The sequence below is a fragment of the Mercenaria mercenaria genome, chromosome 8 (assembly GCF_021730395.1).
Source record: "Mercenaria mercenaria strain notata chromosome 8, MADL_Memer_1, whole genome shotgun sequence".
NCBI lineage: Eukaryota > Metazoa > Mollusca > Bivalvia > Venerida > Veneridae > Mercenaria > Mercenaria mercenaria.
Window position 1 is genome coordinate 38,189,368 of NC_069368.1, and position 16,229 is coordinate 38,205,596.

Sequence of the window (16,229 nt, forward strand, 5' to 3'; positions counted from 1 at the left end):
AAGCATTTGTTTAGTTTTTTCTATGTACAGATGAACGGATAAATACGGGAAATGTGGAATGTGACATAACAAAATATGAGCCATTTATACGATGATGCAATGCTTCACCTAATATTCGTATATCGCAAATTATTATTACTATTATTTTTATGCTTCCCGAAGGGCGAGCACTTTGCTTGACACTTTGTGCGTCTTTCCGTCCGTCCGCCCGTCCGTCCGTTGTATAGCTTAAAAGGTATTAACGGCATTTTATTAAAATTTCACATAATCATAGAGCAATCAAAGAGCAGTGTCAAAGAACCATAGCTCTACCTTACCTAGCTGTTGGATTATCTCCCTTTATTATACAAAATAAGGCTTTTTCTGGAGCATTACTTGAAAAGTATTGATGACATTTCATTTAAACTTAACAAAATCATAAAGGCTATTGACAGAACGGCCTAAAAGAACTACTGTGAAATCATTAATATTCGTTGGGGACCAATTTTTGTGGATTTCGTGGTTGAGTCATTCCACGAAATTTAATCCCAAAGAACAAGTAAAATTCCCATTCATTTTATGTTTAAAAGTTGAAATCCACGAATTCATATCCCCACGAAAATTGCCGTTTTGACCAAAACCACGAAATTTCATGCCCACGAAATTAAATGATTTTACAGTATCATGATTGGTCTTATAAAACTGCTTTTTCAATAGAGATTGGAAGAAATTATTGCTCTAGGGAAACGTCGTTTAAGGAGTAAGACTACGTTGACGCATGCAGAATACATATATGTATAATGCTATTTTTAAAATTTTGCATCTAGATCTATACATAAAATTTAATTTTGATATTAATTTTCCCTTTTATTATCAGTACTGTGTTATTTTATTGGACTGCTTTCATTTGATTACAATATTTCTATATGGAATTACGCTACATGTATTGATAAATATTGGACTACACGAAGACATTGATTTTGTATATAAATCGTTTTCCTTGTGCAGTCCAATATTAAATACACAGTCCAATATTAAAATAATATTGGACTCCACGTGGAAAATACTGAACTAAGTCCCATTGAAAGCAGTCCAATATTAAAAATGCAGTACAGCGAGAACAAAGGAGTGACGTCATGACAATGTTTTAAGTTATAAATGATGCTGTAAACTTAACTTATTTCACTTAAAATAGCGATTTTTCATGCCTGCCGTACTATATATTAATGGCGGCGCGCAGAAATATCGTTGTCATCCTACTTGGTATTATACGTGAGTGTTCAGTTATAGGTGGACAATTATATACGGTATGCGCTGTTGATAAATGATTATGAATGATAAAAGTTAAAATCTTCTTAATGAAAATATAATGTTTCAATGTATACATAATTGTCCAACTACATCTGGGCCACACCACAATATTTCTGCGCGCCGCCATTAATATATCGTTTAAGATTATACTAACCCAAAATGGTGAATCGATAACACAAGATAATACTTATGTAATCCTAGCCTATTCTGCAAATAAATTAAAACCACATACGTGTAAGTTGTAACAAATAATTATAATTTACAAAAGCTTCTCTGTAATATAGTAAATGGGTGCTGGATTTATTTTTGGGTCCTGGACTGTCTTAGCCTTACTCATTTGGCGTATCGGGATGACTTATTTTATGATCTGATATTTTACAGTTGTCATCCCTCTAAGCCTTACCCGTATCTGCATTTTACTGTTAGGAAAACGAAGACATTAAAAAATCCAAAAAAGTCATACTGCATTAATAAATTAAACACAAATATTCGTGTTGATACTTCAAATGGGTTGAATTTAATTCATAATTTTAAATAAGAGACTTAATCTTCCAAAATATTATGTGACAGGTGCGACGAGATATCTACTCTGACACCGGTTTCAATAAGCCGCTAACACTAAATTGCAGAAACAAGACAAAAAACATACATTCATAAAGTGTCAGCGAGGCAAGTTTATGCTTTAAAGTCAACATAAATTTATCAGAGATGTAATCATTACAAATACTCTATGCCTCAGTCACAATCAAATGCATTGTTTTGTTTCACTTGGGGTCAAAAATAAAAGTTTGTAAAACTCTTTTATTTTGAAATGTTAATTTACCATATACCTTGGTTCTACAAAAACAATGGTAGTTGTCGCTGTCCTATAGTTCGACAAAAACAGACATGACCATTTTTAAAGGACTGTTTTATTCAAACAACTCTTTGAGACCCAACAAAATTGTTACCACATGATAAGGTACATAAATGTAGAAAACCCAAAAAACTAATAAATTACACAAAGATTTGTAGTTATTATCTTCTTTTGAAGTTCAAAATTCTAGAAATTTTTGTTTTTACTTGCTTTCAGTTTTTGCATACCTTTTGAAATGCATTTATTCAACTCAAATATGTTATTTTCTAAAAATTCAGTCATTTCTCTTTAAATAATGGTCTCATTTTTGTGATTACGACTATGTTTGGCAGAGATATCACAATTTTTAAAATGAAAGCGAAATTTACCCAAAAAGTCTACGGACAAGACTCATCGCCAAGTGCTTTCTACATAGGTTTTAGAAGACAGTCTTTTAGTTCTGTTGAACTTTTTATGTTTACAATGATCAAGAACAAGTAAATAACAAACAAATTTAAGAAAAGAAGTATAACTGACGGTCTTCGGAATGTGTCTTCGAATAATTGAAGGATTTGAACAACTGTGACTAAATCAAAATGTCATTATGTGACAAGTTCTGTGCTATTGCTTACATAAATTAGGACTAATTGTTTTCATATTTCACTATATACTAAAAATAATGATACTTGGAAGGATCCTCACTGAAATAGGCTGTTAAAAATCTCCTTCAGCTTGGTGTCTACGGACAAGACATTTGACCATAATTTCTGTCTAAAAGACAGATAGAGTAATAATGTTTCTGATCAATGCTCATGCATTTAATGGGCTTAAGAACTGACCTTGCAGCCTGTTATGTACACCATTTAAGACTATGTTTATTTATCTGTAATAACTTTTAACCTCAACTAAACAAAATAAACCACAATCTTCCTGAAATTGGATGGTGGAAGAAACCACCTGAATAGACTTTGTTGAGGCAAATTATTTACATGCTGTTATCAACCATATCAATCAAGAAATGGTAAAAAAGTATAAACACAAAGTTTAACACGAAGAACTCTATGAGTTCATCTAAACATGTTCATTAAAGTAGAAACATTAAAAAAGTAGGAAGAACTTGTTAAACTTATAGCTGAGAACAACATCTTAAAAAGATAACAACTGTGTCTTAAATGGAAAACTAATGAAACAAACTCCCTTGCTGACTGCTTAAATAGCTGTATGTTGTAAAATACTCATATGACATTTATTCTGTGAGATCCATAACTCATACTAATATTTTAAGTAGTCCTGCAAAATAAAATTCCTGTGAATTTTAACCTGTTTACAGAATAATTAAATGTTCACTGTGATAAGTTTTTATCACTTAGTTTTGAGTCAGCTAATGACTTACATATTATGCTTTTTTCTTAAAATTCCCAAGATACATTCTCTTTTTCTAGCCAGTAATATTTTTGATTAATATTGACCTTTTTCCATTATATAAGATAGTATGACTGGAGACAAAATTTTTTAATTATCTTTTTATCACATTTACTTCTTTTTTTTCATGTTATCACCTATATTAATATTATTTTCTTGGAAAAATACTGGAACAAATGTTAGTAACTCCAATCGTAAATCAAACTATGATTTCAAAATTCTAGACCTTTGCCTCTGATGCATGTGGGGAAGTTGGCAGTTACTTGCAGAGAACATGTTTGTACAGTACAGAATCAATAAAAAATTGTTAAGTTACATAACTGAAATTCTGTTGAAAAAGGGCATTAAACACCCCAAAAACAAACAAATCTAAATAGCTCTCATTTTTGAAAGGGAGAGAAAGCTGCAAGGAGACTACGGTAATACGTAGTAAATTGCTTGTAATTTCTTTTTTAAGATGATTTAAACTGCTTCAATTTTATGTGATTTCAGTCAGTTACAGAATAAAAGTTGATAGGCAAATGAATAGAATGAAATCTTGAAAACCAATCACCATTATATCTTGGCCCTGAAGAGCACAGAAATATGCCATCTTGAGTGGATTATATCAAAATGCTTAAGTTGAAAGTGGATAGCCCACAACATGTCTAACAATAGATCCATACTCGGCTAGAATATGAATAAATGTCAAATGATTTTGCTTCTATCTTCTCATTCTTTCTGTTTTACTACTAACTTGTAAAAGATTGGGTTTTTTTGCATTTCAGAGTCTCTTGATTTATTTCAAAGAACTCTTGATATATTTCTAAGGTCCAGTGCTGGTTTTTATTGAAAACAGAAAATATATTGAATAGTATTTGCATAATGTCTTGTCTGTAGACACCCTCATTGCATGCCTTGTTTTAGCCATAACAAAGGGAGGGTTAGAAAGAAATGTATTATTCCTTTTTTGATAGCTTTTAACATTTATTTAAGTCATGTATAAGATTAAAACATATTCTATATCCATTGTACTTCTCAGATTCAGATTGTACACACAAGAATAAATGGGTAACATTTTGCATTTGGAAGAAGTAAGTTTCATTAGAAATATATTTATTCTATATTTTGTATAAACATTAAGTGTGGTGTATCATTGAAACTTGATAAATAGCTCCAGTATGATTTTATAAATGATATTTGTCAAAAAAACCTTCGTTTCTTTAGTGTCTACGGACAAGACATGTGTCTACGGACAAGACATTTTGCAATTCAACAACTATTTATATCTATATAACCCAGTTTAATTCCGTCTAATGTTTATCAACTTAGACACTATCCTAGCAGCTTTCATACCAACAGTGATTAAACTCTAATATTGTATCCTTCACAAAGAAAATAGGTGTCTACGGACAGGACAAAAAAATTGGCGCATTTATCATTGTCTGTTCAGAGTCAAATTTGAGGAGATAAGAAACTTCCACCTGAAAGAATGCTATTATTTTCAGAAGAAGGTAGACTGAAGTTCACACAGAGACAAATAAGACAATAAAAAAAGAATTATTTCATAATGAAATCACATATCTGATATGAGGAAGAGCAAAAAGGCAAAATATATAACAAAATGGTCATGTCAGTCTTCAGTACATATCTTCTGTTGTGGGTGACATAGACAGTTGAAATAACTTGCAGCTGAAAGAAGACGAATTTTCCTGTAAACCAAACAGCACAAAAAGGTCTTGCTGGTTCAGGTTTTAATTAAAATGAAAAGACAAAAAGCACATTTTTTAAGGTGAAACAATATAACGCTGAATTTTGGCCTTTTTTCTGTTATTGGACAGCATGGTGTTCCTTTTATATGTACATCAGGTACCTGATAGTAGTTTTACCTGCAACTGGCCAGTGATATGTAACTCCTGAAGTGCTGAAGACAGAATATATAAACATGCACTTTTAAATTTGGGTGTATAACATGGAGCACCTAAAAAGTATGCATTTGATTGTGACTGAGGCGTTTGTACATGTACCAGAAAACGTTCCCAACTGATTTCATTGGGGATTTCCTAACAGAAATAAGTAGAATATGTTTGGACATGACGGAGACAGCGACAGTCAGAAGTTATCACGCTGTCCCGAAACATCCTATTATTTGGACTAGGACTACTATAAATGTTTTTTATCCTATATATCACCATTATTGACCAAACAAATGCGCCGAATGCCTATGGCTAGGATAACAGTACCATCATCCTAGCCTAAAGTTGCCTGTTTTTTACCTGCAGTTACCTTATACACTGGTAATACAGTATTTAATAGTGTACAAAGTTTGTTAGTGCTAGGTAGCTACGGATAATATTATAAATTTGTAAACTTTGAAAGGAAGTGGCTAGGGGTCCGGTAATCAATATACTGTATACAGAAATATGCCACCATAAATTAGTTACCATGGAATAAGAAAAAAAATACTAAACTGTATAGCTGTCACCATTTCCTTCTACTTTCTGGTAGCTTGGAATGGATACCCGTATCATCCTTATGCTTCACACACCCAAAAACTAAAATTGTAAACAAACCGGCGTGCTTGGTTGGGTGTGTAGTTCTAAATTTAACCGAACAAATGGATCCGTTGGAAGCTTGGGTGGGAGAGTATGGTACAGTGCTATAGGGTATAGCGGATAGCTAACTAATTTTTCCTGCATTCCAATTCAGAGAAATGAAAATAGTAGTTTTTTTCAGTATATCAGACAGAAAACATCTATTCTTCTTAAAACATTCACCTTTTAATAGAAATTCATGTGTTTTTTCTCTCCAAGCCATTGTTTACATATGCGCTGATTTAGGGTGTACAGGATAGCTTTGGTCGTTTTTTCCATTATTAGTTTAAAATCCACATCTTAACAAAATTTCCAAGACTTCTTTACTATAAATCAGAATAATAATGTATTCTCTTTTCAAAAACATTCACCTTTTTAAATTTCTATCAAATACTTTTCATTCACTGACATTTTTTACATATGCACTGATTTAGTCTATAGGGGATAGCTTTATTTTACATTTGATGACATATGAAAAATAACACAACAAGCAAATATTTAAAATGTATGTCAGAATGTCTGTTTGCATGCCAGTAAAAGAATGATATGAAAATTTATACAATAATTCAAATTTAAATATAAAATTTATCAACCTATCCTCTATACCCTAAAATCCGCTATACCCTAAAGCACTGTAGTGTTTTTGTTTTGTTTTTTTTTATGCGCAAGAGCTGGATGGGATCATGGAGGTAATATAGAGATGGAGTGCGGACGAGATAATTGGTGCTAATTATTTATTATACCACATGTTGTTCCTTGCTGAGCTCCTTTCAGAATCCTACAAGAGATATCACCACAGACGCCTAATTATCACTATTTCACATTTAATTAACATAATCGTTTGAACACAGTGTGTGGCACCGCGGTTGTATCGTATTAAAATCAGCAGATGCATCAACATTTCAACAAAACGGAAGTTGTGGGTGACATATGCGCGCGTGTCATATATTGAAACTAATTAATACACAAACAATGCGCACTGCGGGGGATTCATCGGTGTACGACTAATTAAAGCATGCGTTTCTGTGATATTGTAACTCTTCAGACAGCTGTGACTCAGTAAAGTTAGTACTTACAGTTCTCTATGTAGTCGTTTTAAACTAAATTCTTTTAAATTTCCTAAAAGCTTTAGACATGTTGAATTAAAGTCAAGGTATCAAATTTTCATTTACTGGGTATTAAAAACGTGAGCAATTGTGAGCATTTTAAATATTGACCATGTTTTAGACTGCATATTTTACGTAATTAGTCTTGATTACAAGTTTATATAAGTCGTTCATAAATATAACTATATTAAATTTTATTTACTTAAGTAGTTATTCAGTTACCAGTCCCCTTCTTCGTGTATTGATTTATCTATTTATTTATTTGATTATTTAATTTATTTCGCAGATTTGAAGCTGGTGTGAAATCTCACTGTTAAATTGGAACTTTTTTTCTTCTCTATTTTTGTCGCACGATCTGGAGGTCAGTGCCTGTAAAGATGCACATGTTGTTGGTTTTTTTTTTGGTTTTTTTTTTTTGTTGTTGTTTTTTTTTTTTTTGAAAATATGTGCCTTGTATTTCACTCATTCACCTAATGTACAAGCATATCGACAAGACAAGAGATGATATAATGTTCAATCATATATACACTCTGTACTGTATATACGTAATAAACTTTCTGCTAAAAATGGATTTGTATGTCAGAACCTCATTAAAATTTTATAATAAAGTGAAATTTCGTTTTCATACTTTTCTTGTCTTTACATCCTGGACATATCCGGGGACCCTCAGATATAGCTTCAGCTGTCAAATTGGCACACGAATAGAGCCACCATTCGCATTTTACATGTTCGCAATTAATAATTTTTTTATCGTTTGGCTGTTCACTTGGACAATATGGCCAGTCATTGTCAGAATCGCTCCACGTCCCTGTTTCTTGAATTAATTCATCGGAAAAGAAAATCCCTTCAAAAATCTTCATTTTCCTAGTCATTATTTGCCATAAGTAACACTTATAATAAAGTCTTTCCAACATACCAGTTTATAATTGCATGACCGTGGAAGACATGTAAAATGCGTGTATTTCGTCAACGTTATTTGCCAAAGTGTCAGACATGTAAAATGCGTGTATTTCGTCAACGTTAATTGCCAACGTGTCAGCATTAAATTTTACAAAACGACGTCGGAATGTGTATTTGAAGTATCAGGTAGTTACTAAACGGAAAATATCGGAACATCCCGATCCCAGCATCGGACTATTCCGGCCGTTTATCGGGTCTCACTCGATAAACTCCGTAAGGAGCAACATGATATGTGATTAACGTCTAAGAAATGTTTCTTATCAAATATCACACAATTTTCATCTCTATTCTCAAGAAAGATGTAATGCCAAACGTATTGCCAAGTTTCATTGTGAAATTTCGAGATTTTAGAGAAATATAGACATTTAATAGAAGCCACCCCTACCAATTTACTGGGCTAAATTTTGGCCCTATGGTCCTTTTATTGTATATTTTGGTAAAAGTTTTACTCGCTTGCATTATTTTTCACTTCGATTCTGAAATATCATTCATTCCGTCATGAATAAGACCCAGAAGGATGCATTTTGTGCATTTTCTGACATTCCGGAGACAAAATATTGGCTTTTTAATCCCAGAAATCGCTGCTGAATAGGCGCATCTACTCAAAATATATGGTCAAAATTCAAAAATTTTCAAATTTCACTATTATTTTGCATTGGAAACACCCTTTTACATCATATACAACCGATCTATGACTATTAAGACTAATTGCGATGTGTTTCGAGAAAGTCTTATTTCAGCTCTTATAGGTTAAAGGTCAGTAATTCAAATCCTTCTTTGTTTCATATAAAAAGCGACAACTTCAGGTCGTCTTTACGTATCTTTAGAGAACATCACTTTTTCCTACACCTATTTTTCATGAAAGTTCTATCACAAATTAACGAAAAAATGAAAAGAAAATAGCGGGTTATGTAGTTCCTAGTGAAATGCCAGTCAGTTGTGGTCTGCTACCCTAAAAATGGCGCATATTTGCTCTCGTCCGCGCAATAAACACCTACTTCCGGTTTCGATCCGCAAAACTTGCCATGTGGGGTGTATGAACATGAAAACCGTCTCATTTCGTGCTGAATTTATTCTAGTAGTGAAAAATGGTGATTAAAGCACTCGTTCTACACGAATTTGCGCAAAAATGGGAAAATTAGGATCTATTTATTATGGACTTCTTTCGACTACACCACGGAAGCACATTTTCGACCGAATTACTGACCTTATTCCTATAATTGCTACTGATTGGCAGGTACTTATCAGAGGATAACAAAGCCGCGGTGCCACACAGTGTACCTTTGAAGTGCTTTCGTCCGCACTCCATCTCTATACAAGATATAATACAACCAGAGCAACTGACTAGTCATATAAAATTAATGAAAATATAAATTCAACAAGGAAATCTATTTGAAAGTCACTGATGCTTTGATTAGTTATGGTCCCATGGCTTTTGATATTTCGATCTAACCATATTTTAAAGAAGTATTAACCTGTCACTGACAAATTCAGCTAAATGATGGCCCTTTATTGCACACCTTAGTTGACAGTGAATATCTGTAAACAATAAGTATTTGACACATAAGCAAAAAAAAGTCAAAGGTTAGAACAGGGTCACCCAAAATGAATTCATTTTTGAAAGACCCTGGTTAGAATCAAGTTTATAAAACATTTAGAAATATTCTGACCAGTTGTACATGTGGTCACAAATGGGAAACTCTATGCTTCAAAGTTAAGGTAACCATAACAATTATATAAATATACAACTGCAAAAGAAATTTGTAAAAATGTGCGCATTCTGAAATTACATCACTGTACCTATCAACAAAGAAAATAAGACAAAAGATTAAAAATAAGTTAACAGCGGCACTTCCTACGTTCATTTCAACATATATGTATGCTTATTGATTCCTTTATTTATTTTGTTAATACATTTTTTTCAAGGAATTTTATGCAGGCAAAGTGTAATTTTCCGTACTTTTATTTTTTAATATTCTCTTCGAAGTTTACTTATTGTAAAATACATGAACGCTCCCTTGTCCCCAACAATAGACCTCACGCGTTGCAGTATGGTATATCTGCGGTGTTTCTATTTATAGAAAATTAGATAGGTAAGTAGATCATGCTAAGGTCAGAAATAGAAAAGGTGACTTACAGAGTAACATCCCTTATCAATAAATCGGATCAACATTTTGACGAAATTATAAATAAAAAAAAATATTTTCTGCTCTACAAATAGAGAGAAAAGACAGATAACATTGTTTTATATCACATATTCTAACACGATCCGATTCATTTTCCTATTAAACAAAGAAGGCAGAAAACAGTGAATTATTATACAACAAATCACTGTTCTGACGTCACAATTATTACGTCATGGCGTCAAACGGCATAGCGGCGCGCTGGAAAAGCCAGAAAGAATGTTTCTCATTGCAGAGTTGGTGCAGCCGTTTTGCGCATGCGCGGAATTATTATTAAATGGAACGCACGGCAAAAATACTCATTTTTTTGCATGTCCGCACGCATTTAGTGTATAATGTGCATAATATACTGACTAAAGGTTAGGGTTAGAATCACCATGGTTACAAAATATATACATTTAAGGTATTTTTGTTCTAATTTAGTTAATCCGGTATATACCGGAGTCTGTAATATATCACGGGCGCACCAACTCTGTATTTAGGTTATAACACACAAAATAGTTGTTGTTCTTTATTCTATATAAAACTGACCTATTTCCGATGACCGCAGCACACATCAGGACCCATTTTAAATTTCTGTAACTTACATTTTCTTCAAGAATATTGTCAGTGCTAACTAAAAATCAAAAGAAAAGTGGGGGTCATGTTTGATGCAAGAAAAATAATTTCAGTCAAACACACAAACTGCAAAATCAGCTAAAAAATGAGACCCCAAATTATACTGGTGGTGTATGATCTAAGTTTCCATGAAAAAATTTGTCATGTTGTTATTTCATTATGAAAATGCTACCTACATGTCAAGCATAGATCTGTCATGTGGTTTTAGCAAAAAAAAATGCAAAGAAAATAAGGAAAATAGCTCTACAGAGCAAAAAAACTAAGGACTATTTGTGTCCGCCATTATGCGACTACCATTTTTTTTTCGCGCCATTTTTCTATTTAGTGTCTGTATGCCTTTAGTCACAGCCGAAAATAAACCGATTGAAAACGGGCAAATTTTTAGTGAATGTCGTCAAGGATGTACTTAAAAAAAATCCTTGGTAACGTGTTAGAATCGAAATAATATATCTCATTTAGTGATTTGCTCTTGAATAAATCATTGTTTGTCATTCAGATGCGTATTATTATATCACTCGGGCTGCGCCCTCGTGATATAATTCCTTCGCATCTGAGCTCCAAACAATGATTTATTCAACGACAAATCACTGGATGAGGTATATTATTTCTTAAATAAGTTGCATTACATACATTTCTTATGGGTTTTTTTTTTGTCATTTCTTTTTGTTTATTCAATAAAATCTATTGTGCAATATCGTGGGTCCTTTTACAAACTATTCACTGTGTTCAGTATATCATTCCGAAACTATTCATTACCATCTTTACAGGGTCCAAAATAAAAGTGTATCCCATATACTCGACACCGCCTTCTGGCGGCGTCGAATTACCTCTATGAGGCATACAGACACTATAGCATGGATTAAAGTTGTGTGTTTTCGTGAGTGGCAATGCATAGCCCTGTAATTCACAGAGAGAAACAATGGATGCAACGAAGCGTGTTAAAAATTTTGGGGGTTTTGTTGAGTGAGGTAGTTGAAGGGCCCATAGAGAGCAATTTCCCTGGTCACAGTTATATATCTAATGACCAATGTTTTTGCCCCCAGTGCCTTAGGACTATTTATTATGCCATATTAAGGTGACCCACACGTGTCGGACCCCTTTGATTAAAATGCCTCTATGTTTCAAAATGTAGATTAATTTTAAAATGCACATGTCATACAATAGGTGATAAACAATAAAAGTGCTGAATATATTTTATACATTCCTTTTGGCCGTAATGGCACACCTAGTTTCATAATAGCTTGAGGGCTAAAACAGTCATCGAGCCATTATTTCACTGTGGTGCCATTTTGGCCAGAAAGTACACTTCAGCTGTATGTTAACCTCTTTGTAATAGTTCTTGAATGCGACGCATAAAAACATTACGTCAGTATTAGAATGGCATAAATAATAAAGATATTATGACAACTGAACTTGTTCTTATGATTCGTCTGAATATAGCTGCTTTTCTTCGCCATGCGACTCCATGCATATCTCGATATCTTCCAGGTCAACTTTATGACCAAAGTTGTAACAACCATAGATTTCAAGTACAAAACACATAACATCTGGTCTTCCAGAAGAATGTTTCTGAGCTCGGATTTCATGGACATTCCATTGTTGTGCAATCATACCGAGTTCTGCTTGGATTAAACCCATGAAGCAATATCTCAAGCATTCAATATGCAATCTGTTTGATATATCCAGAACATTCGCCAGTGCACGCCTTGTCTACGCAATAATCCCCACCAAGATCCTATGCGCTGATCCCGTACATAAAGCTTTTCAAACCAGAAACACTGTCAGTACCGTATATCCGAAAAATGGTTGTAGCAATGCTAATTTTGCATCAACGAAGTAACCTTGGAGCAATGCCTAGTTCCTTTAATGTTTCTTAAAAATACTACAGAGGGCGAATTATTACTGCCATAAAATTCGTCGATTGTGACCATCAATTGCCCCATGTATGCAAAACCCGTACGGCTTAAGATTATCGTATTCATCTACATGACATACAAAGTTCGGGCCTTTGGACACGTATTTTCGTCTTGTCAGTCGGTGAGCTTTTCGTATTCTGATTCCGTCTGAATCGATTTCTCTCAAAGGCCTCAAGACATAATCTCGAGATACCACCAGTCGATAATTCTTCACTAACCACAAAGATCGGTAGCCCATACACTGACCGTTTCTCTCAATTGTTGCATGAATGTGATATTTACAATATCTTCCACGTCGCGCTAGATTATTTGCTTTTAAAATACGCTTTAACTGACGCAAACTAAGTTTAATACCATGTAAACCGTATAGAAGAATTAATATATCACTGTATGGGAGGCCACACATGAAGTAGGTCCTAATACATTCGAGTCTTGTAACATGTGTTCCATTAATGTTGTCGGCGATATTCGAAGTAATTATAACTACACTATTTACAATTGTTATACAAACGAACAGCACTCCAAACATCAATGCGTAGTTAGACCTCATGGCTAATGTCTGAAAACATAAATGACGATATTATTAGTATTATTACTGCTTATTTTCATCATTAAAAAAATCTTTGAATGACAAAGTACGAGGGCAGTAAACATCTGACCTATAACTATGATCCGTAGTGCTTTGTTGAGCCGTATATGTCACAGAGCGAATATGTAACACGGGTGGAAAATTCGACCGAATATATCACACGTCTGATATATATGATCGAAGGTAGCACGCGCATGAAACGTATATGATACAAAAATGTAATGTATACGTTGGACTAAGGTTTTCAAAGGCACACCAAAACGAATATCTCACATCCAGAAATGGGCAAAGAAAAACGAAATTTTCAACGAATACATCACATTTTCATCAGTTTGGAAAAAAAACTTATTTTTTCAAAACGATCAAATTTTATAGACATATCTCAGTTATGTCACATAGATTCTGATAATGCTAGATTCGCACGGCCGACCAAATCGACCCGATCGTTCCCAAACCATTGTTCGGGAACTGGACTATCCCGCTCGGGAGTGTGGTCGGGATGATCAGTCTTCAATTTGTATAAATGTTTGATCAAATACCGTCGGGAGGCTAGGAAAGTTATCGACTGCGTTCGTTCGGCCGTCTGGTGGCGTTCAAGTTAACATTGACAGGGAAATGGTCGGTCGAGCTCGATTGACCATAGGTTGGAATGATCATTATAGGTTTGCTTTGATCGGCAATGCTTGGACTTTTTATCCGATATTTATAATGTGTAAAACGTCGTGTAGCGGTCGGTTGGCAAGGGTTCGTGAAGAAAAACGATCCTCGATTGCTGTACGAAATCGCCACCCGATCGATGCGATCTGCTGTCCAGATTAATTCGAACGCCATCCGATTGCACTCGATTACTTCCCGACCCTCCTCACCGGAAAATGACCATTCATTTCGGATTGTGATCGTGTAATGATTGAGATGATCGTCGTGTAGGAGTTGTGTAGGAGTCAAGAAGAATAGATAACATTCGTTGTTGAACGAGTTTAGTCGGCAAACTTATGCACATTAAGCAATCGGGGATCACAACGCACCAACTTTTTGAATGACCCTCGTTCGTAGCTGAATGAAGTAAAACTTTAAAATACGGTTCATTTATCATTTCCATATTATTAAAACATAAAATTTTCCATTGATATCTCGTCTTGTTCAAATGAATGCCCAACAGGTTAACTTATACATGCTTAAAAACCGGGGACGGATTACGAATTATGATATTTATCAAAAAGTTGGCCATGTGAAAGCTTTTTTTTCTTCTTTTTTCTATCACGTGGCCAAAAGAAAAAGAAACGACAAAACAGTACATTTAGTACTACTACTACTAATATCACCAATATCACCACCACTGCCACTACCACCAACACCACTACTACCAACACAACCACCTGTAAATGGGTACCAGCAAATTGCTGGGGGTAAGGTATAATTGCTTTTAACTGTTCTTAAAATAGGGTCGCTAAAAGGCTCTACAGAGCTTATGTTCATTGTTTCACAAAGGGAGGTAAATAAAATTTACCTTTTACCTTTAACCTTTTTACCTTTACTACCACTACCACCAGCACTACTACTACTAATACCTCTACCACCAGCACTACTACCATTACCACAACCACTACTTCTACTACTACCACTACCACCACCACTACTACTTCTACCACCATCACCACTACCACCACTGCTACCACTACCTACACCACTGCCACTACCACCACCACTACTACCACCACAACCACTACTACTACCACCACCACCACTATTACCACTACCACAACCACCACTACCACTACTACCACTACAACTACTACCACTACCACCACCACCACTACCACCACCCAAACCACTACCACTACCATCACCACCACCACCACCACCATCACTACTACCACTACCACCACCACTACCAACACCACAAACACAACCATACTACCACTACCAACATTACCACTACCACACCACCATCACTTCCACTACTACCACTACCACCACTACCACTACTACCACTTACACTACTACCACTACCACCACCACCACTACTACCACTACCAACATCACTACTACCACTACCACTACTACCACTTACACTACTACCACTACCACCACTACCACTACTACCACTTACACTACTACCACTACCAACATCACTACTACCACTACCACCACTACCACTACTACCACTTACACTACTACCACTACCAACATCACTACTACCACTACCACACCACCATCACTTCCACTACTACCACTACCACCACCACCACTACTACCACTTCCACTACTACCACTACCACCACCACCACCACTACTACCACTACCAATACTACGACGACGACCACCACTACTACTACCACCACCACTACTACTACTACCACAACCACCACCACATGACGGGATTATCAATAAAAGTCCCAGTCACACGTGTAACCATAACAATACATTTAACGCAAAGCGATCGTGGGGGGCGGGGTCCAACTCCTTTCCTGGAATGAGTTTAAAGCCCTCTACAGACGGTAGGTTTTTGTTGTACAACACCAATTAAATTCAAGATGTACAGCCAAATATTATCGTGTGTATGATGCTATTCCTTGATTTCGTAAATCTTAAGTCTTGACTTACAGATTAGGACATGTTCTATTTCGTAAGTCTTGCCTTACGTACCACCCACGTTGACAAGCAACAAATTGGTAAATAATTAGTTGATAAGAGGCAAGTGAATGAAATTCCAGAAACAACTGCCCAAAAAATAAAC

At 34.9% G+C, this 16,229-nt stretch overlaps 1 protein-coding gene across 3 annotated transcripts in view; it reads right to left on the reverse strand.

Moving 5' to 3' along the window:
• Window positions 1-6,150, reverse strand: part of LOC123566563 (sorting nexin-24-like) — a 223,908-nt gene extending 217,758 nt beyond the window's left edge. For all 3 annotated transcript variants that reach the window (XM_045360793.2, XM_045360791.2, XM_045360792.2), the window contains exon 1: window positions 5,998-6,150. In XM_045360793.2, the coding sequence (XP_045216728.1) occupies window positions 5,998-6,057 (60 nt within the window). In that variant the 5' untranslated portion in view covers window positions 6,058-6,150. The remainder of the gene's footprint in view (window positions 1-5,997) is intronic.
• Between the last annotated feature and the right edge of the window lie 10,079 nt (window positions 6,151-16,229).